This window comes from Pavona decussata, unplaced genomic scaffold (genome assembly GCF_977016875.1).
Source record: "Pavona decussata unplaced genomic scaffold, jaPavDecu1.1 SCAFFOLD_302, whole genome shotgun sequence".
Lineage (NCBI taxonomy): Eukaryota > Metazoa > Cnidaria > Anthozoa > Scleractinia > Agariciidae > Pavona > Pavona decussata.
In genome coordinates this window covers 1,815,549-1,841,455 of record NW_028145698.1, presented here as the reverse complement: position 1 = coordinate 1,841,455, position 25,907 = coordinate 1,815,549, and the positions used below count along the sequence as shown (strand labels likewise).

General features: G+C 39.9%; 2 protein-coding genes and 2 pseudogenes across 4 annotated transcripts in view; 2 read left to right on the top strand and 2 right to left on the bottom strand.

Moving 5' to 3' along the window:
- Nucleotides 1-25,907, bottom strand: part of LOC146454426 (uncharacterized) — a 328,274-nt gene that overhangs the window by 174,925 nt on the left and 127,442 nt on the right. The gene's annotated exons all lie outside the window — the stretch shown is intronic.
- LOC146454428 (uncharacterized) overlaps nucleotides 1-25,907 on the top strand; it is a 205,343-nt pseudogene that overhangs the window by 81,018 nt on the left and 98,418 nt on the right. The gene's annotated exons all lie outside the window — the stretch shown is intronic.
- On the top strand, nucleotides 7,771-13,127 carry LOC146454434 (uncharacterized). Its single transcript, XM_085095556.1, has 4 exons — nucleotides 7,771-7,809; nucleotides 9,621-9,951; nucleotides 10,266-10,553; nucleotides 12,641-13,127. The coding sequence occupies exons 1-4, from the start codon at nucleotides 7,801-7,803 to the stop codon at nucleotides 12,775-12,777; spliced, it is 765 nt and encodes a 254-aa protein (XP_084951682.1). The 5' UTR covers nucleotides 7,771-7,800; the 3' UTR covers nucleotides 12,778-13,127.
- LOC146454433 (battenin-like) lies at nucleotides 15,136-25,599 on the bottom strand (annotated as a pseudogene). Its single transcript, XR_014859273.1, has 2 exons — nucleotides 25,155-25,599; nucleotides 15,136-16,298 (listed from the first exon to the last, which is right to left on the bottom strand). The product of XR_014859273.1 is annotated as a battenin-like (transcript).

Below are 25,907 nucleotides of genomic sequence, written 5' to 3'. Positions count from 1 at the left end.
CAAATTAATTCCCCAGTGTATGAAGTAATTTAAACATATACTTTTTTTAGGCAAATTAATGCCCTTAAGTGTATCGCTTAAATTAAACACCTCAGATTTTAGTTGCCTTTTCTTCTTTACGGGACCAAGGGAAGTTAAAGACGCGATTCTGTCGATTGAGCAACCCGTTGCAGATGTGTCCGCGACTTGTGATCCTATAGCGTGTGTATTTGGTGCAGTTTTAATTAGCCGCCAAGATCGAAATTTCAATATCCCGTTACTTTTCCCCGATAGAACGTCGATTCTTCACGATTTTGGCGTTCGATCGAGAGCTTGTACTGCGCCGGGAAGGCTTGCATCACCGATTTCTCCGATATCAACATTGTTTATTGTCTCCACAACTCGCTTGCAAGCATCTGAAGACAAAAATCCATCACAGGTAGACGACGACTGCCTCGGAACGTGCTCTCCAATTTTCCGCCACAACTCGCCGACCGAACGCGACAGATATCGCTTGGAAAAAGCTCAAAGGACTGTATCATCGTTTTCCCCTGTTCGGAGGTGATCCATAAATCCGATGAAGCGAAAAATTGTTCCGTGCCTCTGCAATGTGCGCCATTGTTTGGGCACGCGCGCGAATTGAAATGGATTTGTCTTTCCCGCAAAATTCATCTCGCTGCTTTAAATGGTCATTCGATAAAACATTAACTATTTTGTTCTGCTTATCATTAGTTAAGTTAATTTCAAATACAATCTGATCGATCCTAAACACATTAACACTTTTGTGAACTCGAAACACCTTTCGCGCCTTCGTTGATGGATTTCTAGACCGCAAATTTAATTTTCTGAGACGTCCAGTCGCGAATTCCTGAGTCGAGTTAAGCTCATCGTGAGTACCATTAATGTACCATTCATTTGAAGGATTTTGGAGCCTGGAACAGGACACAAAACAGTGAATTTCCCGCTTATTCCCTGGTTACGGAGGCAAGGATCGTCGTTTCTGGCGTATTCCCCGCCTACCATGTGGGGGGGGGGGGGGGGGGATAAAATGGAGTGAATATGAGTGAAACTCCCCGCTTTACCCCGGCCATGCCCGAGGGGGGAAGGGGAAGGGGTTGTCAAATCATTGGTGTATTACTACGGAGATGTATAAATTTATTCCACAATACAAGCGTGTGTTGGATAATCATCTCATACCCAACAAGCACGAGAATAAAAACAATCACCAGACAGCACAATATGCAATAGTCGCTATTTCTCGGGAATGGTATAATGGCTCATATACCATGGCCGCTAAACCAGTCAAATCCTTAGAACTACATGATACAATGATCCAGTTTTTACTTGCAGGTAACGGAGGTAAGTTGGAAAAGGATGAAAGTCGGAATCCGGAACCGGAACCGGAACCGAAATCCTCGGAATGACCATAACCAAAAAAGAATTACTCAAAATAACAAATTAATAAACAAAAAAAAAGAAAAACAAAAAAAGAGAACAAACGTGCAAAGACTATACAGTTTTTCAATGAGCCCATGCCTTACACCAACTGTGGGGTGCACTTGGGCAAGTTTGCTGGGCAACCCTCCCTCCCCCCTCCCTCCCTGCAGCATCCCTTCAAAAATAATATGGAAAATGGTCCACCCCTAATACAGTTAATAGCTTTAGGCAAGAATTTGCTTTTGCGAATTTCATAAGCAGCATGATTTTTGTTTTTAATTTACTTGCAGAAGTTTCAGGGAATACAGAGCTTGCTTAGATTGTTATGCACAATTTTTTTATTCATCACTTTTCACAGGCAAGAATTTTTTTGGGATCCCACCCCCCCTCCCCCCAACCCTTGGGAAATAAATATGCTCCTGTCTGTCCCTAATACAGTTTTTTGCGCTGGGGAGATAAGCAAGGCTTTAAGGTCACGCTATGGTAGTAGTTTCTTCTAAATTGTTCTTGTTTGTTGTCTTCGTGTTTTCTTTTTATTTGTTTATCAATATCATTTATTTGTTTGTTTTTATTTATTTGAATTTGTTATTTTGAGTATTTTAATTATGAACATTCCGAGGATTCCGGTTATGGTTCCGCATTCCAGCATTCCGGCATTCCTTATTTTCCAACTTACCGGTATACCGGATACAAAGTCCAACAATTTACGGTAAACGGGAGAAATGATCATGTGATCATGTTTATCCTACATTTGCCGCTCGCTGTTTTGAAGTTTCTCAGTAATATTGAGTAGTTTTGCGTTAGTATTAAAGGTCAGAATTATTTTTGCACTATTCTCATCTATGTGCTCGTTTTTCAAGAAAACATTAACGCGGCGAATCTCACGTTTGCGGTTTGCCGTAAACGCGAGTTCACGTGTAAATAAATCATAGTGATTGAAACAACCTAATTAATCGAAACGTACTGAAGAATAAAGACTACAAACGAAACATAAACGGGTGAGATGGGAGATGGCAGTCAGAACGAAGGCGGAATTCGAATTACGTTTGAGAGGTGTTTAACGTTACGCCATCTTCAAGTTAGTTTTCGATAATTTCTGTTAACGGCAAACTGTATCGGTCTTTAACTTCAAAGTTATTGACGAGTATACTAACATCTCTACCCTGGAAGAGCTTTTTCTAACTTTTTTCGCCTCAAACAGAATTGAACAACGAGCTAACAGCGAAGCGGCTCAATTCTGATATTTTCAAGAGAATAAATACGGAGGGTGTAAACTGCAAGTTGACGTTTGCAGGTTAAAAATTAAAATATAGAAAACATAAAAAATAAAGTACGTAAATTATGATCATCCGGGTGAGTGTAGTCCTGAGAAGGACAGTTTGTGGTGATTTTGACAGACGTTTCGACAACCTGAGCGGAAGTCATCTTCAGATTTCAAGTGAATTGTGGAACGTCAGTAGGTGGTATATACGTCTCTGGTTGTTAACGTGATTGGTCAACGAAGTCCAGATGTTATTGGTCGTTTGTCAGTAAGCCGTGATATTATTGGCTGTGAAGACTGTAAAAAGTAATTGGTGCGTTTCGATCCGTCTTTTGTTAGTCAAAAAGTCCGTGGGTCTATTGTTAGTAAAATGTCTATTGTTTGTTTGTTTCGTTGTTGCTGTCAACAAGTCGTTTGTGTGGTGACAAATATTTTTTGTATATGGTTTGTATATGTGCCTACTGCACAAATTACTATCAACGACTCACTCTGGAAAGCTGGTTTACTAACTTAGAACAAACGCCACTCAACCATTGCCTACAACTACCTGCACCATACAAACGACTTATTGACAACAACAACGAAACAAACAAACAAACAACAGGCATGTTACTAACAACGGACTTTTTTGACTAACAAAAGACGGATCGAAACGCACCAATTACTTTTTACAATCTTCACAGCCAATAACATCACGGCTTACTGACAAACGACCAGTAACATCTGGACTTCGTTGACCAATCAGGTTAACAACCAGAGACGTATATACCACCTACTGACGTTCCACAATTCACTTGACTCTGAAGATGACTTCCGCTCAGGTTGTCGAAACGTCAGTCAAAGTCACCACAAACAGTCCTTCTCAGGACTACACTCACCCGGATGATCATAATTTACGTACTTATGACATGACTCCTGGGTTCAAGCCATTTACAATAAAAAATAAATATAAAAAAAAAAAAAAACTCGCATAAATACACTCGCATAATAAGATGTCTTACTCTGGTTTATTTGAATGAATCTATTAGCTAAAGAGGTCATTTGAAAGCTAATAGAACGTAGATAAGTGAAATGATTTGGAAGACTCGATGAGATAAATGTCAAAAATATCGCCGTGTTTCATTCATTGTTTATTTAGGCGCAGCTTCCTGGTTTTGCTATTTCGGTGTTAAAAATAAAAATTAGGCTAAGTATCAGGTCAAATCATTTGCGGATTGGTCCTTTAAAACCCAGCCCAAATTCTAATATGACTATTTACTTGCTATCGTCCTATAATATGGCCGCGCTCCTCGGTCAATTTCTCTGATTATCTGAAGAACGCAGTTTTGCATTAACATTTGAATTCACTTTTGACAAATTTATTTACTTCCCCTGTACTATCAACGCAGGAGAATTGGTGCAGCTCAAAGATGTGCTCCTGGGATTTGGAGATAAATCTGTTAACAAAAACGTTAATACATATATATTTTATACATATATTTTTCAGAAATAAACCACATTTTTAGACTTTCTAGGCTGATGGAATAATAGTAGTCCAGAACAAGACTTTAATTAGGGCTCTTCACAAGAAAGCAAGGTCAAAGAATACTATAGACCTGGTATAGAAGGCTTGTCTTTGAAATTGGACATGACACTGACATTTGAACTGACATGAGACATGGCCTATGTGTTGACAAAACAAGGGTGACATTTGGCAATTATTAACGGCACCAACGCAACTTAAATCTCACCCAATACCCGGTCTTTTAGCGGTCCAGTCTAGCTTCCTACAACAGAATCGGCTTAATCGGAGTAATTATAATACAGCGTTTTAAATTGATTTTTCGTCTTCATTCTAGATTCATGACGCAAGGCGAAACTTTTTCTGAATTTAAGTATTTTCTTCAGTCGTAAATTAATTGCTCCCTTGATTCTAGAAAAAAACTCGCTGCTTTATTATATCAAAAAATTGCGATGCCCAATTAGCAAGAAGACGTTTTAACTTCCAAAATTTAAAAGGTGACCAAAAACTTTCGCGTCTTTTGAAGTAACTCGTCACAAGGATACTTCACAATCGGAATCCAATAGGCCAACTTGTGCTTATGAATGCCGTAATAAAAAGAAAAATTCACAGCTTTAAACCTTTGAATTCCTCTTTATAATGTCCGGCATTTAAATTGAGTTTTGAAAATTTTTTCGGAAATCTTTCCGACAAAAAACGCATGCACATTAACTGAAAAAAAATAAATGAAAACTATTTAGGAAACATTTGTGCTTAATGCTGTAATGAAAAGAAAAATTCACAGGTTTATACCGTCAAAAAATTATGGAAATATTTACGGAAACTCTGAAATCTCGCTTGCGATGTTCAAGATTTGCAAACTCTGTTCAAATTTCAAAAATACCGAACACTCGTGAAGAAGGTTGACTGTTGACTTAACGCAAAAAGTCAAACATTCATTCCATACGACCTGTTGGAGTATATGGTGAGAATTTGTAGAATATATGAATATATGGTAGTTTTTGAATTAGAAACTACAAACTGATTGGCTACTTTTAGATAGTATGTTGTAGTTTAGCTCATCACTGAAAATAGTTCTGCACAAGCACAATTAAGCGCTAAGTTTTAGAGAGTAGACCCTCAAGGAAACTAACTTGAAACTACTTAGGCTATTTGGGAATTTAATGGGATAGGCAGTGGTATTGGTATGCAGAAGGGTGAATAAAAAACCGCAGGGCTCAAACAGATTAGGCTACATTAAAAAATGATTGGACATGTACAGTTAGTGGACAGACTCATAGCTGCCAGTCGAATACTTTATTCAGTCTCTTTCATCAGATTTTAAAATAATTACGTACGTGTTACCAAGCGCAAGGGTGTGATTACCAAAGGGACGAGTCAATTGTTACACTCTGACTCTAACTTAGGTATATTTTTTTTAATGTGTACCTGAGATGGCAGACCGTCAATATTTGTTTGAGTTCCTAGGAAAAATATTACGATCGTTACATGCCTAGCTATTTTTTTTTTAACATTCGTGTTTCATAATATAAATAATCACATGCAAAAGTACCAGTAACTATTGCATGCAAAAATGAATTTAAAAAGAACTGAAAATATTTCGGAATGAATACTAATAAACGTGCCAAAGAAAACAGCAAAGAGTTATAATGACTTAAAGTATGAAAATAAAAATAAATAGAGCATCTTCAAACCTGATCACTCCCGGCAAGCCACCATCTTTTATTATTTATTTATTTATTTATTTATTTATTTATTTATTTTTTTGTGAGGGGAGGAAGGAACTTTCAAACCAGTCTCACTTCGCGTCAATCGTCGCCCAAAGGTTGAGTGGTATTCCTCTGCTACTCAACCCATCTTCTCAACCAATGAGATAGCGAATCAAAATCAATCGTGAATGGGCCTTCTGTACTAACTGGTCACATGATAAAAATCCATACTGGATGGCAAAAAAGCGTGGCATCCTCCACTGGGACATCGAGAACAAGGGAAAGACAAGCTTGACAGGTTGGAATTCCTTTGTGTTCGAATCTACTACATGCTTTTGTCAACCAGTATGGCGGATTTTGTACCATGTGACCAGTTAGTGCAAAAGGCCTACAGCTCACACTGGTTTTACCGCGCTTCGCAGTGGTTGCTTGCATCCGCGTCAAGGTCTGATTGTTTCATTATGTTAATAACGTTTCTTGATTCCTTTCAGAATGTTGTTGTGCAAGTGATTCTGGGTCGGAAAAACATAACGCGCTTTAAAAGTACAGTTGAACCTCCCGTAAGCGACCACCCATAATGTCAAGGATATGTGGTCGCTTACGGGAGGTGGTCGCTTACCAGAGGTCAGACCACAGGGGTCTTAATTTCGGGTAATTTACATATGGTAAAGGGTATTCTGCAGTTTAAGCCAAAGTAGCGGTTTTTCATTCGACAATGTTTTTTTTTTTCTTTAACTGTTCACTGCTGTTTTATGGCTATTCTAAAAACCTCTGCAGACACAAATGCGGGAGAAAGGTGCAGCTTGACTAATTGCATAAAAAACTACATCGTTTAAAGAACTAGAAATACATATTAATTAGTTAGCCGGCTACGTAGAATGCTGTTCGAGTGGCAGGATATTCTGCAACTTAAGCCAAAGCGGTTTTTCATTCGACAGTGTTTATTTCTTTCACTATTCACTGCAGGACAAAGCCGCAGCTTGACTCATTGTATAAAAAATCTACATCGTTTATATACAATCTATAAAAAATAATTAATATTTAAGCACTCACTTTTGAGGGCCTTTTTTTGAAAGCTTTTTTTGTAATGCTGTATCTCTTCCTTTAAACTCCTCCATCTCGTCCAAACACGTATTTATAGCTGTTAGCGACTTCGGCGCCCCCCCCCCCCCCCCCCCAAAAAAAAAGCGATTTGAAACCTGACACTTCCGGTTCAATTTTCCCCACCCCACCCGGGCAAGGTCAAATTCCCCACCCCCGGGCACAGAGAATAGTCAAATGCCCGGGGTTTGCCCGGGGGGGGGGGGGGATGCTGAAGTTTCGATTTGATCGGCGCATTACTTAATACAGCGATTGAGACAATTATTGTGAAAGAAACTTGACTCTTTTCTTACTTTAAATAGCGCTGTGTAAATGTTCAGGGAACGGAACATAAGCAAAAAGATAAGAAAGATAAAAGATAAGAAAGCTTTTCTTTCCTACAAGGGATTCAATCCGATTAAAGTTTATTTCAGTGAGAAGTAAAGTGCATGTGTATTTTGTCAATTGTTTCAATGCTTAGCTATATCGGTAAACACTTCTGCAGACTGCGAGATTTACGGCGGCCGCTGTAATGATGTGGCCAATATGTTAAAGCGACACATTTTTCAATTTCCGCTTGTGAGAGATACAGCAGATTGTGTGTCAAGTGGTCGCCTACGGGAGGTTAAAAACAATTGAAAATTTCAAACAATCATCTCTTAAAGTGGTCGCTTACGGGAGGTGGTCGCTTACGAGAGGTGGTCGCCTACGAGAGGTTCCATCTATAGCGATTTGACCTGAAAACTTTTCGTATTTTGGAAAAGTGGTCGCTAATGAGAGGTGGTCGCAAAGGGAGGTTCGACTGTACTCGCTCTACGTTTTACGAATATGCCATGGAAGATGTAAGGACTGTCAATATGTTTTCTGTTTCCATCGACACGTGAATGTTTTCCCACAATATTTTTGGTTTATTTATTCAGTCTTTGGTTACTAGACAACAATAGTGTTACCTCGTTAACGTTTCTACAGGAAGATCTTGTAAGGCAAAACTGTCCAAAAAGACCCTTTAACCCCTTCCCTATCAGGGTCTTTACCCTCATTTTTTTAGAGCTTCATAGTTTGTCTTAGAACATCATTTTACATGCAGACAAAATCCTATGCAGCGTGATCTAATTCACAATTAGATTATGAGCTCTCGATTTCTATCGCGTGATAGCTGATTAGGGCGCAGCCCGAATCAGCCATCACGCATACAAATCGAGAGCGAATAATCTAATTGTTTTAGTATAAATCTACTAGTCGATCTAAACAAGTAAATTATCTATTTCCTCATCTCAGACGCTTCGAAAACGCGACGAAGCGGCCGCCATTTTGTTGAAAACCGCTACTCACTATCTATCACAGAATAGATAGCGAGTAGCGTAGCCAATCAGAGAACGGCATTCGTGATAGAACGCTGGTGGATTTATACTAATTATAATTATTAGTAACTGTGATTTGCTCATTCTTTTCTTCTTTCACTTGACGACCCTAGACCATGTTCCCTGACTGTAGTTGGGGTATAGTTCACCATCCTCACGTCAGTAACCTTTGTTAACAAATTCAAAAATGTCTCCTTTGAGGTCCGCAGCACGAAGTAATTAGGCCATGATTGCCAAATGGCGGCCATCTTGGATCCGCCATCTTGGATTTCTGGATTTTCCCTGCAGAACTTCAGGAATACACTGAAATTGGACGAAAAGTAACCAAATTAAATAAAGTAACACTAATATGAGCTAAAAACATAAAAAAAAAACGTTATGGGAAGGAAAGGAAAGTGATTTTTCCCTACTATAATAAAGGATTTATTATTTTCTAAAAAAAGCTGCCGCTAAAGATTGGTTGCCATGGTAACACCAAAGTTAATCTGAACAAACCGACTACACCAAAATTTTCCAGACAAACTTCTCAATAATTCCTGAATATTTAGAACGTTTGCTCAAATATTAAAAATGTTTTTCAGGTTCAAAGTCGATGCCGCCAGAAATAGCCTTTCCCCACCCCCTCCCCAATCAATCTAAATAGTAAAAAGAAAATGTTGTTTATTTTCTCATAGCCTGCAGTGCAGGCATTTTTCATGGGCGAGCGCTGAATAATAAATTTAGCTCGCGTATTTGAAGGTATTTCTCAAATTAGAAGTTGGTGATCATGATAATTTCAGTAAATTATGGAAACTAATGCTGCCTTCTAAATATACTACAATATCACCTCGTTCAGTCAACTTCGCTGTACGGCCTAGTGGGCTGAGAATCAGTAGATATCCTCTGTTACTTTGGCGGATGACTCTTAATTGGTAGAAATTAACTCAGCCTCGTATAGGCAAACCCCATTGACGTAAGCCTCATTTCTTATTTGAGAAATTGAAAACAAAAACTGTTTGTGCGCAAGTCGTGATTGCGGAAATATCGTTGTTTCCTTAAAGTAATCTTTTTGTTTCGACTAAAAAAACTAAAACTACCCTTAATTAGCTTACTCTAAGAGCAGCAAAATGTGCTTCGTTTACCATTCGGTCATAACCAACCTAGCCAAGCTGTCAAAATGTTAAATGAATGCTATCGTGAGATTTTAACGAAGCTTGTTTGGTGCTCAACAATCTCATTCATTAGGTATCCAAAAATAAATAGTCCAGGTTGATTGCTTTGTAAATTCACACTTGCTCGTATTTATTCTGCAGATTGGAAACTCGGTAGGAGGGTCTGGAGGTTATGGAGGATACAGTGCGTCTTTGAAGGTTGATGTAAACATTTTTAAGCAATCAATAAACGAGGGGAGCAAATTTATGTCCGACAAGACGGTTCTTACAGCTGGAGGATCCAACCTGCCCGAGCCCATAAGAGTTCGACTGATACCAATGTACAAAGCCGTCCATTATGACTTTTTCAAACACCTCAAAAATTCTCGCTTGTCGGGATGCGATTCCACTCAGTCCATGGCGCAAAAGAGTGGGAATGTTGAGAGAATATTGGAGGAATACCCTAAGTTAAAAGGAGCTATACTACCTGAAGGTAAAATCTCTTCTAAACTACAGGTCTCTTTCACTTCACGAAAAAATCGCATTTGCCTCTAACCCGCTTGCGGTAGTGCCAAAGGCCGGGGGATATTCGTCTTTGCAAAACCTTTGACATAGTCAAAAGCGCCTTAGACGTTGGTTCAAGGTAATGCGTTTATGATTGTCATCAAGGGTAGGGCAAAGATGCTGTCAAATATCAATGCCTTTGACTTGTACAAAGTTACCTTAATTATTATTTAAGGTGTGACACGTTTGATGTGTGCTACTAAAGAGAGCTACTAACACCCTTGATCGTGGTACAATTTTCAGATCCTGACTTGAGAATACCTCTCACATGGCCCAAGGGTACTTATGGCCTGCCAATGCCAAAGTCTGGATGTCCCAAAGGAACAAACTTTCCTTGGCACAAGGGGACCCGTTATCAGGACACTGGAGATTCTCGCTCAGACAACAAATGGTCGGTCCATCATGATTTGGCTGGCCGTGCTAAAAAAGATGATATGGAGCAAAAGTTTTGCATGAAGACACTGTCTGATGGTATTCTGAATTGGCCAAAGGGGAAATACTGCATCTTTAAGAAAGGACCTTGCCCTAAAGGTTGGTAACAAACAGAATTTAGTGTAGACACGATAATGTCTACAACAACTTTGACCTCTCACGTTTAAAGATTTCTTTACTTTTTCAAGGCTAATCCCTCTGTGTTCTGAAACCTATCTAGACCGTACTTCTCTTCGTCTTCTACGGAGAAGAATATCATTTGTGCGACAAAACATAATTCCTTTGACGTCTGCAACGGTAAAACCAATATAGGAGCACTAAAACAGCTAAAAACTATAAAACCTTAACCATAAAAAAAAAACATGTTTACTAAAAAGATTAAATTTAGAAATACAGTTGAGTATAAAAATAAGCAAAAAAAAAAAACGGAACGACGTTTCGGTGTCATCTTGGCACCATTGTCAAGTAAAGAATGCAACAGATAATTTATACATAAAGTAAAGAAGTGAAATAGAATAAATTAAATTAAGACTAAAAGTAACTGTCCGGTGTTCATTCAAAGAGGTGTTATAAAATGAGAGTTATGTCCGTTAGACAAATAGTTTCGTGCAAATGGAGTCTGACTGGGTGTTTAGACTCGGTTTCTCCTTGCGGATCAAAAGCATTTGAAAGATTAAGCAATCAAGCTTTCCCTGACATTTCTGTAGGAAGGTGAAGTTGCTTGTTAGGTCGCCAATTGTGTCAACTTTGTGATTATTCTTTAGGTATTTCCCGATGGCGGAGAACCGATGGTCATCAATGTGTTGATGAAGGTGACGGCTGGTATAGCCGACGTAATCTGCATCACACAGATCACATACAAAGTGATACACAACACACTGTTGATCGATCACGGGTAGCTTAGGCTCCTGCACTTTAAGATCGTCACCAAGTTTACATAATTACAGCTTCCGAAAACTGGTTGTAGAAAGTGGTCAATTTTGTTGCTAAAGTCAGAGAGATGTTTCTTTACTATGTCAGCTGACCTCTGGTTTTTTAATTGGTAAGACTATCCAATGGATGTTTTCAGTTTGAGGCGTCGATAGCATGTCTCGTGAAATCACAGAAGTAACGAAGTGGGCGATGGTAGAGTTGATAAGAGAATTTTGGTACTTGAGTTTAGAGAACATCAGTTTGAGGCGTTCACATTCTGTTGTGAATAGATCCCAGGTCGACGAAAACCGAAAATCATGGTTTAACATTGCCTAGACTAGGGATCTTTTGTAGCGGTCATCGACATGACTCTGATAGTGATCAGGAGAAGACTGGTGTTTGTTGCTTTACGGTAAACACTTGTTACTATCTTACAGTCTTTCTTACATATTTTAATGCCGACAAATGGCAGCCTACCATTGGTCGCGATCTCCATGGTGAAAGATGTGGAAGGATGGCAGTTGTTCAATGTCACTAGAAAGTTTTCAGCTGACGGTACATCTTTGATTGCAGGAGTGTTATCCACATAGCGTTTGTAGAAATCTGGCAATTTGTTCTCGCTTCGTAGTTTTTCTTCGATAGAACAAAGAAAAGTAACGACGGTTTCAAGGTGCTTCTCATTCATTAGTAAAGGGTGGTAGTGTTTAAGTGGTCGTCCTCGTGTCTTAGGTCTTTCCGAGCTAACGGTGCCAAATTTAGCTGTGTAAAAACAGGAATATTCCATTTTCTAAAATCAAAAAAACATTGTTTCGTTGCCATGGTAACATCAAATGCGTTGAACACTGACCATTCACACCAACTTGTTTCCATATAAATTTTTGAAAATATCACGAAGTTTTGGAGGCCTCTTATATGAAAAGCGCTTTGAACATTATAACGTATTCCTAACACCACAGACTGGCCGTTTTTTATGAGAAAACAAAATAAAAAACGCGGCTTCAGTTGCTAGCTAAGTAAGTTACTAACAAAAGTAAAAAACCGCAAAAAAAAAAAAAAAAAAAAAAACAGCAATATAAGAACAAGCGAACGTAAGAGTTAGCAGGTAAGTTGTTGTGATCGTGAGTGATTCAATGTGTGGGTGAGTTGGATTGATGGCAAGAGAAAAATTTAACTAATGTTCCCTTTCTATCTTCCCTTTCTCTAATTGAGCGAAAGGAAACGGAGCGACTTGGTACAGCAAGGTCATTTTTTTAATAACTTTTTTATTCATTCAGGTTTCAAACAGGGCTGGATAAAATGGGATGACGAGGATACATGGGGTAGCAACAAGAACAGCAGAACTGGTTCGCTGCCAGAGGGCAAGTACAATAAGGACACCAAAATGAAGTACTGCTGCCGCAGAGATGGTTAATTTCGCAACCAATGAAATAATAAAAAAAATAATACTCCCCACTGACTCCCCCTTCATCCTGTATAAGGCAACCAATCAGTGTCAGTATGTCAAAGGCATGAATTTTAGAGAGGATTTCTTCAGGTGGGACACTGAAGACCCCCTCTCAACTGACAACGACTCTGGGGGATCCAGACCCTATGGAGAAGTGGACAGAAACATCAAGCTTCATTACTTCTATTACTATAACTAGGAATAATCCTAATGAAGCAAGGTCACTCACAGGAAATCGTTGAGCCTTAAAATTTGTTACTTCGTAAACGCGTTATCAAGAGATTAGCCAATAGCAACTGTATTGGTTAATCAACAACAATAAAGAAATGAGATCCTGATGCTGCGACCCTTTGTTACGTGTGTTTGATTATCCCTTTGTTGCTTTTTCACGCTTGAAGAGTCTCTCAGCTTATCTCCTTATGACAGACGGCTGTTTATGTATCAAACAGATAAACATGATACATGTTTTAATTTTGGGCTATGGCAGCTCTTAGCAAAAGTGTCATTTTCCAAATGGCCGTGGATAGACCAACTTCATCTACACTGCACTGCTTTTAAATCGCCACTTCTTTAACAGAAATTTCACATGGTCCAAGAGTGACCACGTATCAAATGAAATCTCAGCTCTGTAATACGGATTTCTTCATAAACGCTGATCTAAACATTTCCTTGAAATGCCGGATAGTTTGCTTCTCCTAAAATGACCGAGAAGCATATGAACTTTACTATGCACTATGCTGCCTTTGTCTTATAACACACGCGGGCACTCAGTTCTAATCTAACTGACCATCCCAAACGACTGTGTTGCGCATGTGTTGATACGTTTAGTCCCACTCCCGTTGCTTCTCCTCATAAGTTTACTCTTCGCGCGCAGCCACAGTTTCATTTTCCAGAATGATAACGTGCTTTGGCCTTCCCTCGAAAAGGTTACTGCTCGAGGGCAAAACTTGGAGTAAATCTTTCCTCGCCCTCCCTCCCCCCACCCCCTTCCCGCCACCACTGAAGCAAATTAAAAAAAAAAAAGAAACTGGCACCCTCTTGTCATACTCAATAGACAAACTTCTTAAGAAGATTCCTTAAAGAAAGTTTCTACAATATAATGTATATTTGATGCCAATCTACTTTACACGTATTCCTTGTTAAACAATATTCTCTTGGCAAGTCCGTCTGACCCTGTTGTAAAATACTAACCTAAGACTAACTGTGCAGACTAGAAATAAGTGTGACCGCCCGATGGAGTTAGCAATATGGTATGAATGCAGTTAAAGGGTAATGGTGTCGCGGTTGAATGGCGCATTTTGAAATGCCCATGTGGTTTTAATGCCGTAATTGGAAAGGTAATCAAACTATGCTCGGTAAAAAAATAAAAATATGAAAATAAAATGAAAATTAATTGACGGGATATGACGTGAGCTGTAGCTCAGCTTATTACGCTTAAAAATGTTAAGGATTATAAGACATTTGTATCTGCCAAATTTGGATTCAGTGACACATGCTTTGTTACAGTCGGCTTGAATAAACCATATTTCTCCTCTTTAAAGTCCTTCATAACCTAGGTCTTAAACTGCTTGAGAGCCCTTTTCGATGTTCTTTATTCTTCAACAAAGACATCGAATAACTGGGACTGCTTTCCTTTGTAATGTGTCGTCGTATCCTCTTGTCGTTCATTGATTCATGACTTCAAATTGCTATTTATGGAGCAATTTGAAGTTCTTTAGAATTGGATCTCTCCAGGCCCCTCGATCCGTCTTTCTTGTTATAAAGAGCTATTTTTGCTGCCAAAAAATAAGAGTCAACTTCTCCCAGAGAGACAAAAATACATATATATTTCACCTCTGCAGTTGTGGAAGTTTCCTTACTTACAACGGATATTATGATTCTCCAAAAAGACCGAAAATCAAAGGATCTCTACCTCTGTAGTACGCTGGGCCTGGTTGTTCGAAAGCCGATTGAAAGTGATCCCAGCCTCGTCTTTGGTGCGCAATCAAATAGGACGCTCGGCTCCAAAGCCCCGTAGACAACCTCGGTTACATGGATTTGCGCCGTTAAAGCCTGGGAACGAGGTTACGGTAATCCACGATTAAAAGTTAACCGCGGTTTTTGTCTCGCTCGTTAAAAATATCTTTTAAGGCTAATTTTAAGCTAATGGTAAAGAAAGGCCAGGTAAAAACTGAGAAGAAAAAGTTTTTAGAAGAATCTTTATTGATAGTAAATGAAGTGGTATCAAAGTTCACGTTAACCGTTAACAAGGGGTTAGCTTGATTGGGCTTTGAACAACTAGGCTATGGAGTCGTCATTAGGTGTAGTTCACTTAGCCCTTTTAAACGCGCACGCACGCAGTTTTAATCTTCAAGTGACCACATTACTAATTACCAGAAATAAGTTTGGCGCTTTTGTCGTTACGTTTAATCCCTTACCCCCATGATACAAATAATTTACAATTTGTTTTTTTCGTATAATTGTTTATCCCTCTTTCGAAAATGATGTTCCTCACAGTTACACTTAATTTGCCTTCTTCCTAGAGTATTACATTTTAATGAGACTCGGTCGAAGGTGCGCGATAGATGGGACAGTACCTATCTTCTCCCTCGTTCGCCTCTAACGCAGGTTAAAAAAATAAACTCGCACTCTTTATTACAATAAATGATCATCTCCTGAACATTCCACTCAAAACTTTTCTAACAGTTTAAATTTTTATTCCAGCCAGCTTTACGCGCATGCCTAGTTAAACAACATTCTCCGAGCTTAAGCTCCTCAATGCAGTGTTTCATAAGAAACGGTTCTTGAAATAAACCTATTAACCCCGCTGTAAGCTTTCCACAAGCGTTTTCCAACGGTTAACAAGCAAAGTGCGAATTCTCTTTTCTCTGGATGCGTTATCAAATCTGAAACCGTATGCGCCGAGTTTAAATACATTGATCCCGCTGTGAAACCCTCAGTAGCACACAACGCGATGATAATTTCCACGCAAGAAACAAATCTAAACCATGAGGCGAGGAAGAAAAAAACGCCGTGTAAAAATGCTATCAATGCTAACACCCAAGTCCGTCTGATCCTGATGTACAATACCAGCTTAGGACAAGCTGTGGAGACTAGAAACAAGTGTGACCGGCCCGCGAACTTGCCAATATGATAGGCAAGTAGGTAATAAGGGTTATGGTCCCGCGGGTTGAATGGCGCGTTTGGGAACGCCAAGGTGGTAATAATGGTGTGATTTGAAAGGTACTCGGAAAGGTAAGTTATGAGTAGGAATAAAATATATGAGAGTATGTGTTTAGCATCATGTAATCTATCCGAGAATGAGATGGTCTGTCTGCTATCTAGCAACTTGTCCTCTTCCGGTGGATTCTGGTCGTTGTTAACTGGCGCCATTTCTTTGCTGATAGGCTCCTTATCCAGGAGAGCGTAAAGAAGGAAGAGCAGAATGGGCAATGGAATAGTTGTCATAATTGTAGTCCGAGGCGAAAGACAAGTCCACGCGGTCAAACCTGGCAATGAGATAAGAGACGCTTACACTTTAAATTCAAAATATACGGCTTAGCCCCAAATTAGGTACGTTTGAATTCGTTAAGTAAAGTACAATGCTATTTTCAGGGTAATTTGGCTCGTCTAGTTTAGGACCATAATAGCCTAATCGCAAGGAATGAAATGACTCACAGAGTTGACTGGTGGGTTTTGGGGGATTAACTGGACTCTATTAAACAAGGACCAAATACTACCGGTCTAACTTTCATGTGTTTAACCCTAACCCATTGACTGGTAAGATAAGTCCCAGAGTAGAGCGAAATGGTTTTTGGTAAGTCCTTTTTACTTCCAAATTGGGATAAAAGTTTTCAATCAGTTACTCAGTTCGAGTATTCCCGTGTCACTGGCTGTAAATGGCCTTACGTTTCTTGTGATCCCACGAGTCTATTGTATATCTCAGTGATGGAACATCCGAACTAGTAATCTGAAGGTCACAGGTTTGACTCATGTTGGGAGAACTCGCATTTTCTTTTTCCGAGTATACCTGTGTCACTGACTAAAAGATTCATCTATCAGTTTGTACACTGTATGAAGTCACTGTTGGCTCTTAAATGAACTGCTGGACTCCATTTTAGGCTCTGTATAATCCCCGTTATCTAAGTCCTATCCAGGCGGGAGAGAGAGTAGGGATACTCCAATTTAGTCTATTCACTTCACAGTACAAAAACTGGGTTAAGCTTCAGCCTTACAGGCAACTTAGGCAGCGTTTACACGAACGCGGTTTCAGTTGTAACCGCGTCGCTTTCGATGCAGTTACTATGGAGGGCAATATTGGACAAAAATGTGATTGGATCGTACCGTATTGCTTTGTATTCGGTGATGCTATGAATCTACCAGTACGGTACTATGTCGTACCCGGTAGGATGTTATATCGAAACAGCGATGGTATTATATCGTACCCAGTAACACAATTAATCCTTCGACATGCTATTATATCGTACCCAGTGATGCTATATCGTACCCTGATGTCGTACGCAGTGATGCAATGTCGTACGCGGTGATGCAATGTCGTACCCGGTGATTCAATGTCGTACCCGGTGATGCCATATCGTAAAACGTCCGGATGCCGGCGAACAGCATTGTCTGCGGGGTTTTTCTTACGCGAAAAGGCGGTAAGTTGACATCAGGTGATATGACTTGCTCTTCGCGTCGTTTGCTCCTCCATAGCTAGCTTTGTCAGAGCTTTTGAAAAATGTCGGAGCAAACTTCTGAGAAAAATGTTCTCTCCAGAACGATGGAAATTTTGCGAAATGCCAGGAATGCATTACAGGAACTAGAAAACTCGGTGACTGGATCCACCAGCGGCGAACATGAACAATATTTTATAAATAGTGACAGGCCAGGCCTGCGCGACTCTCACGTGCGTGGTTTAGCCGTTCTTAGAGTTTTCAGTGAGTTTTGCTCTCATTAGTATATCCTTGAGAGACCTACCACTTTTGTATGAAATTAGAGGAGGTTCCTTGTAAAGTTCTCTGAGCAATGGTTGTCGTTCTATTAATGCCAGTTTTCCATTAGTATTTGTTTCAAGTTAGTAACTGATGGGTGGTATTGCGTGACAAAAGGCAAGATTCTCTTGTTTGTGCGAGGTTTTTGTTGAAGGGCCAGGGGCACCCAAAGGATCGTTTCGGTAAATTATCTGTTTGGAAGGCCCTTAATCCCCCACAATTTTCTAAAGGGAATTTTCACCACGAACTTTCGTGATATGGGAAATTTAAGAGCCACTGTCTGTAAATATCGAGAATCCGGCGTCAGTCGTGAAATTTTCAATTTCTTCATATTTTGCCCAAATAACCTCTATAGTGAGTTATTTTCGAAAATACTATTCAAAGGACCTGAAGCGCTTTAGTTTTTTCAAAATCTAAGAAAGTTCGAAAAACGCCATTTTGGCCTTCCGGCGGCGTCGAAACTACAATAAAATTATGCATTTTCTTTTCGCTCGTTCAGATCAACGCAATAACATCTATCGATGTACTTTGGTTAACTCATAACAGAACTCTTGATCTCCCTGAATCACTAAATTATTTTGAGAAAGCTTTTGAAAACTGCTTGTTTTTGGCCGTGACAATTACCCTAGTAGCGGATAAGGTAATTTTAGCTAACTTTAACAGCAACAAAAGCCCACTGGTACATGTAATTTGAAGTGGAAACTAGCATGGTCTTAAAGCCCATTCTTTATAGTTTGTTGTATACAAATCGCTAAGGCGGCCCGACAAAAGTGTCCTGTCGAGAGACGGAAACGTGAAGTGTACTTTCTGGAATTTCGATCTTTCACGAAGCGAACAAGAAGCATCCCGATTCCGAACAGAACCGCACATTGTAAAATCTACCGATGGAAACCTGTTTCGAAATCCTGGATGTATCAAAACAGTCTTGTACTCAAAGCTACAATCCCTTTTGATTGAAAATATTATTATGTTAACACTTGTGGAAAACAGGAGACGTGTAGTTCAAGCCGTGAAATATGTAATTCAACGCCGCGCCGAGCAGATATCTACAGTACCAGTACAGTACAGTATTTCGTTCCGCTATTATTTTACCGTTAAAACTAAAAAGAAGATCCTCAACATCATGCATGTTGTCGTCTTCCTTCGTTCATTCTTATCTCGAGATTTTTAAGCTCTGAAGGGTACACGCCACACGCCAAAAAACAAAACAAAACAAAACAAACAAACAGGACGATCAAATTCCAAGACAAATGCAAATAGCCACAAATATTCAGGCCCGATTTAGTATTCAGTTGATTAAGACAACCGCACATTTGTTTTATATTCCAGTGATAAGGCATAATGTACATCAAATGATTATGTAGACAAAGTAAAAACAAACTATCCGCAATGTCAAAGTACCATGGGAAAGCAACTGGTTATAAGGTAAACAAAACAATTTCAACCTCACCGGTCTTTTTGCAATCCTTGAGAAAATGTAGTGAATTCCTTGCTTCTATAGTTATATGTATGCCAGACTTGCTTCTATAGGTATATTTGGCAACCGGTAGACTTGTTTACTCCAAAGGATGTTATAAAATTCAGTACACTGGAGTATTGCAATAATCTTCCGTCAGGTACAAAAGTTACTTTTATAATTGGTCAATCACGCCATATGGTCCAGATTTCTTCCTCTACAAAACGTTCCAGAACGTCGTTTGTGGCCGGATTTTGAAGTAGTTTTATTGGCCTGTCTCAATAACTTTTTTTCTCTGGGAAGCTTGCTAACGGTCACTGTTATGGCCTTGTCGGGAGCCGTGTGTAAATACATGTATGCGACTCTGTGCGGCTCCAGTTCAGAGAATCCAGCAACTGTTGGAATGCGTGACAGTCTATCGCGCATCCAAGGGCATCTCGCATTTTGCCCAGAAAGGACAGTTAGCGACTATTGTGGAGTGGACAGTGAATCAAAATTGCTGCTTTCCCAAGCAGGTAAGGTGTCAAATAATTATAAACTTCACAGTACACATTGTCACGGTTTTTAGCGCTCAAATCAGTGGAGCCGCGCGCGTTGCGCGTTGCGTGTTGCGCGTTGGGAGGGGGTAGGGGGGTGGGCAATGAAACTGGAAGGTGGAAAAAAAAAACACAGGGAATTTTTCAACAAGGCTGCTGCTAAGGCCTTGTTTTGTTTGGCTCCTGTGTTTAAATGCAAATGGTTCTTTTAGGACCTAAAAATTAAAATAAAATTATTTCCAAGACAAAAGTTAAAAAATCCAATTGCTTAAAAAAATCGTCCAGCATCAGCATCCCTTCCTTCACTGTGCACGCGCCCGAAAAGAAAAAGGTAAGAGGAGAGAGCGGTCGGTCCCTTGGAAGATTAGAACTTCTAGCTAGCAGGATTCCAGCTTGATTATAGCTCTCAGAGTTAGAGCCCTTGCTCTGAAATGAAAATGATGATGATGATGATGATGATGATTTAAATATGAGCGAGCACGATACACTCCTTCTTTTTTAGTTTGTAACTTTAAATTTAAAGTGAAGTAATTTATTTAATGTCAAAATCACAGAGATTACTTGCGCAATCTCCCGAGCCAGAGGCGCATGATAAAGTGCCTCCCTATAATTATTAGTAGATTGGAATTCAATTTGCTTTTTGAGGAGAGGGGAAAATCGGAGTACTCGGAGAGAAATCTCTCCAAGCAAGGACGAGAACCAACCATTAACTAAGCCCTCTTATGACACTGAGAACTAGAATCGAACCCGGGCCATATTCAAACCAAATTTCCAGAATAACTACCTACATGATAATGACGACGAGGTGTGCTCCTTTTTCATCTTTTTTCATGTTCAGCCAAGCCTGACGTTTCGGCTCGTTCGATGGATGCCCGTTGGCTATGCCATGCTGATGAGCCCGAAACAGTTGTCTACACAGGACTACACACTCAGAGCAAGAGGGGGAGTCGTAATCTTCCTAGGGACCAACCGTTTTCTCTTCTTACCATTTTTTGTTTGTTTGTTTGTTTGTTTTTCGCGGAAGGTAAGGGCCGGGCCTGATGCTGATGCTTCTGAGCAACTGAATTCTTTTTTCAACTTTAGTTTTGGGAATAAGTTTTATTTTTTAGGTCCTGAAAGAACCATTTGCATTTAAACACAGGAACCAAAGAAAACAAGGCCTTAGCAGGAGCCTTATTGAAATTTTTCCTTTGACTCAATATGCGCGAGTTTTTCCACCTTCTAGTTTCAATGCCCACCCATACCCCCACTCCCCCCAACTCCCAACGGGCGCCTCCACTGATTTGAGCCCTAAAAACCGTGACAATGTGTAATCTGAACCTTGCAATTATTTGACATCTTACCTGCTCGGGAGAGCAGCAATTTTGATTCACTATCCTCTCCACAATCGTCGCTAACTGTCCGCGAGATACCCTTGGAAGTCCTTTATACACCGCGCGATAGACTGTCACGCATTCCACAGTTGCTGGAGCCGCACAGGCACCAAGTCGAATATTTACACACCGTTCCCGACAAGGCCATAACATGCGTACAGTGCCCGTTTGCAAGCTTCCCAGAGAAAAAAAGTTATTGGGACAGGCCAACAAAACTACTTCAAAATCCGGCCACAAACGACGTTCTGGAACGTTTTGTGGAGGGAGAAATCTGCACCATATGGCGTGATTGGTCAACTATAAAAGTAACTTTTGCACTTGACGGAAGGCAATTGCAATACTCCAGTGTAAATTCACAGCCTTTGGAGGAAACAAGTCTACCGGTTTGCTAACGTTACATATAGGAGCAAGTTTGTCATACATACTAATAGAAGCAAGGGATTCCCTAATTTTCTCAAGGATTGCCAAAAGACCGGTGAGGTTGACATTGTTTTGTTTCCAACTACAAATTAATTTAAAAAGCTTGTTAACAGTTGCTTTCCCATGGTACTTTGACATTGCAGAAAGTTTGTTTTTACTTTGTTTACGAAATCATTTGATGTTCATTATGCCTTATCACTGGAATATAAAATAGATGTGCGTTAATCAACTGAATACTAAATCGGGCCTGAATTTGTAGCTATTTGCATTTGTCTTGGAATTTGATCGCCCTGTTTGTTTGTTTTGTTTTGTTTTGTTTTTTTGGCGAGTGGCTTGTTCCCTTCAGAGCTTAAAAATCTCGAGATAAGAATAAAAGAAGGAAGACGACAACATGCATGACATTGAGGATCTTCTTTTTAGTTTTAACGGTAAAATAATAGCGGAACGAAATAGCAATCTTGCGTCATGTACACGTGCGGGTACTGTAGATATCTGCTCGGCGCGGCGTTGAATTACATATTTCACGGCTTGAACTACACGTTTCCTGTTTTCCACAAGTGTTAACATAATAATATTTTCAATCAAAAGGGATTGTAGCTTTGAGTACAAGACTGTTTTGATACATCCAGGATTTCGAAACAGGTTTCCATCGGTAGATTTTACAATGTGCGGTTCTGTTCGGAATCGGGATGCTTCTTGTTCGCTTCGTGAAAGATCGAAATTCCAGAAAGTACACTTCACGTTTCCGTCTCTCGACAGGACACTTTTGTCGGGCCGCCTTAGCAATTAGTATACAACAAACTATAAAGAATGGGCTTTGAGACCATGCTAGTTTCCACTTCAAATTACATGTACCAGTGGGCTTTTGTTGCTGTTAAAGTTAGCTAAAATTACCTTATCCGCTACTAGGGTAATTGTCACGGCCAAAAACAAGCAGTTTTCAAAAGCTTTCTCAAAATAATTTAGTGATTCAGGGAGATCAAGAGTTCTGTTATGAGTTAACCAAAGTACATCGATAGATGTTATTGCGTTGATCTGAACGAGCGAAAAGAAAATGCATAATTTTATTGTAGTTTCGACGCCGCCGGAAGGCCAAAATGGCGTTTTTCGAACTTTCTTAGATTTTGAAAAAACTAAAGCGCTTCAGGTCCTTTGAATAGTATTTTCGAAAATAACTCACTATAGAGGTTATTTGGGCAAAATATGAAGAAATTGAAAATTTCACGACTGACGCCGGATTCTCGATATTTACAGACAGTGGCTCTTAAGGCCTAGTGTTTTCGGGTTGATAAAAATGTTGTTTCGGGTACTAAAAAAAAAGTCAGCTAAGATTTTCGGAAAGGAGTGAATGAGACCTAAGGTTTTCGAGAAATGGACAAAAATGCCCTACTAATTTCGAAAAGACTCGAGTTCCCCTAGAATAGAACACAGGCCCTTCAGGGACACCCAACGACAATTTTCTCTCAGCCGGATCCTTTGAAACGTTATTTTAGGCGATCTGGAGTGGCTTTAAAGCTCTATAGGTTTATTTTAGGCAGCGCTATAATATTTTTATCTGTTTTCTATTCTCAAAAATCACTTCCGAGAGAGTTCTCTGCACTACATTTTTTGGATAGCCCCTCTCGATAAGTCGTGATTCGAAATGTTTGATTTTTTTCTTCAAGTGTTGCTTTTGTTGAGCTAGTCCGGAGAAGTCTGAGGGCCTTTCCTTCGATGAAACCTCTTTTTACTCCTGGTGGGTGACACATGGAGAAATGTGTGTACTGTAATGTCTCAGTAGCTTTGTAGTGAGTGCGTAGATCGAGTACTGATTCGGTAATGAATCTGTTGCCTTCAAGCAACCTCCTAAGAACTGAACTAAAGTTCCCCCTACCCGCAACAGCAGAGCACAAACCCAGTCAATCTTGTATCTTGCAAAGTCGATGTTGTTGCTATACAGTGGAACCTCGGTTTAACGAAAATTTAACGAACCTCTATTTACCGAAGTCCTCGATATAACGAACGATATTCTATGTCCCGGCCAAAGTTACAGTAAAATGTATATGTATGGAATAGAACCTCGATAACGAACATAATCCGGAAGAAAAAACGTAAAATCTACCTCGATATAACAAATTTCTATGTCAACACGCGACAGAAGATAAACGCTGAACAGATCAACACTCTGAAAGTTTCGTTTTTTTGTAAACAAAAGCTGCGCGTCTGCTCAAAAGTGAAAATAATTGCTACTGAAAGCCATGCTTAATGAATTGCATCTCAAAACGCGGCACTTCTGGGTGACGAAAATTGCACTGAATTGCGTGACAGAAGTCACCCGTGTTGAAAATCAATCATTAACTATGACCTCGATATAACGAACATTTTGGTGGTTTCCCCTCAAGTTCGTTATGTCGAGGTTATCGATATAACGAACCCTCGATTTACTGAACAAATTTAACCGGTCCCCAGCGACTTCGTTAAATCGAGGTTCCACTGTACTCTGTACTTTCTAACTGATTTATACCCGGGTTTATAACATCACTCAACACTGCACTGATGTTTACGCTATCAGCTGAAAGGGTGACTGATGTTGACCTTCCATATGATATTTTGGTGATAAATCAAAATTTGCTTGTTCTACCGACTTCTCGCCAAAATAAGAAAAAAAAATAAAAAAAAAAATAAAAAAAAATGGCCGCCTACGAAAATATTACGTGATCTTTCTAAGCAAAATAAACACGTAATGTTTGCCGGCATCTACGATGGGGCATCACTACTGGATACGACATTGAATCACCGGGTACGACATTGCATCACCGGGTACGACATTGCATCACCGCGTACGACATAAGGGTACGATATAGCATCACTGGGTACGACATATAATCATCGGGTACGATATAATAGCATGTCGAAGGATTAATTGTGTTACTGGGTACGATATAATACCATCGCTGTTTCGATATAACATCCTACCGGGTACGACATAGTACTGTACTGGTAGATTCATAGCATCACCGAATACAAAGCAATACGGTACGATCCAATCACATTTTTGTCCAATATTCCCCTCCATAGGTTACACCTGCTTACACGACGCCGGTCGAGAACGTTACCGAAACCGGGTCGATTTAAAAACGCTGACAAAAGTGGAGCGTTTTCAAAACCATACGGTTTCATCTGTCGCGTAAACGGCGAAACCGCATTGATTCGAATACGGTAACTTTTTTGGCGCAAAATTTCATTTGGGCGCGAAGATTTAAAACGGTGAACCTCGGCCGTTTTACTGACTGTGTACTCGTTAATTACTTTCAAACTTTCAACAGGAGATCTACTTCGTCGTCAGTCCATGTGAATTGTGCGCTATTTTTCGCCATGTTGACAGAAACGAAATGGCGGCGTAATAATTGAGCCCAGATCCCCTTCCTGGGAACGAGGTCGGCATAACGTAAGTACGTACTTGAAAATGGTGAGATTGGCACCGAGTAAGCGCTCTGAAACCGTATCGTTTTCGATGCGGTTTCAAGGGTATGAAACCGTGACGATTTGAAACCACGTTCGTGTAAACGCTGCCTTAGCATCAAAGAGCGACTATAGCATACATACTTACTAGTATAATATAGAGGACCGACAAATGAAGACACTCCCACCTCAGCCACAAACGCACTCACTGTAATATGCTCATAAAATGCAGTGAGAGAAAGCAGTGTTATTTCACTAGCAGCCACTCCAGACTCCACAATACTCACACCCATAAGCCTTCCTGGGATGCGCAGAGAGAAAACCAACGTTATAAGTCCCCCGATGAAAAACAGGATCACGAGGGATATTTTCTTCCAGTATGAGACACTCTGCAAGAACCACGGTAAGGTTAGCTTTACAACCAACACTGGCACTGCAATGGATAGAATTACTGTTGTTGTAGCGATGGTAGATCCTGCGAGAATGTCTTCTGCTACAATCAAGCAAATTTCGTCGTAGATTAAAGACAGGACTCCGAAGAAGAAAAAACACGCGATATTTCTTCCCTTTTCTTTGTTCTCTAGATTAGCCATGGTGAAGTTCATTTCCTTTTGTTTGAATTCTCAAACCTTCTTGATCCGCTCCTCTTTTAGTTTCATCAAGAAAAGACCTCGACCCTAGGAATAGCTGGTTTCCATTAAGCTTTTGAATCTGTGATGTGGAATCCTAACGTGTAGTCACTGAAGTGAGAGTGCGTATTCAACAGTTCTTTCTGCGCACTGTGTAACATGTTTTCCAAGGTGACTGGTTAGCTTTTGAGTCCGTAGATGCCGGAAAATTCTATAAAACAACAATTTACTGGAAGGCTGATCTACAATACTTTCCTTTGGTGCTGTTTACT

Excerpts from the sequence above, each read along its gene's own strand:
- LOC146454434 (XM_085095556.1), top strand. Across the intron at positions 9,952-10,265 it reads AGGAGCTATACTACCTGAAG|ATCCTGACTTGAGAATACCT; the intron begins GTAAAATCTCTT and ends TACAATTTTCAG. Across the intron at positions 10,554-12,640 it reads GAAAGGACCTTGCCCTAAAG|GTTTCAAACAGGGCTGGATA; the intron begins GTTGGTAACAAA and ends TTATTCATTCAG.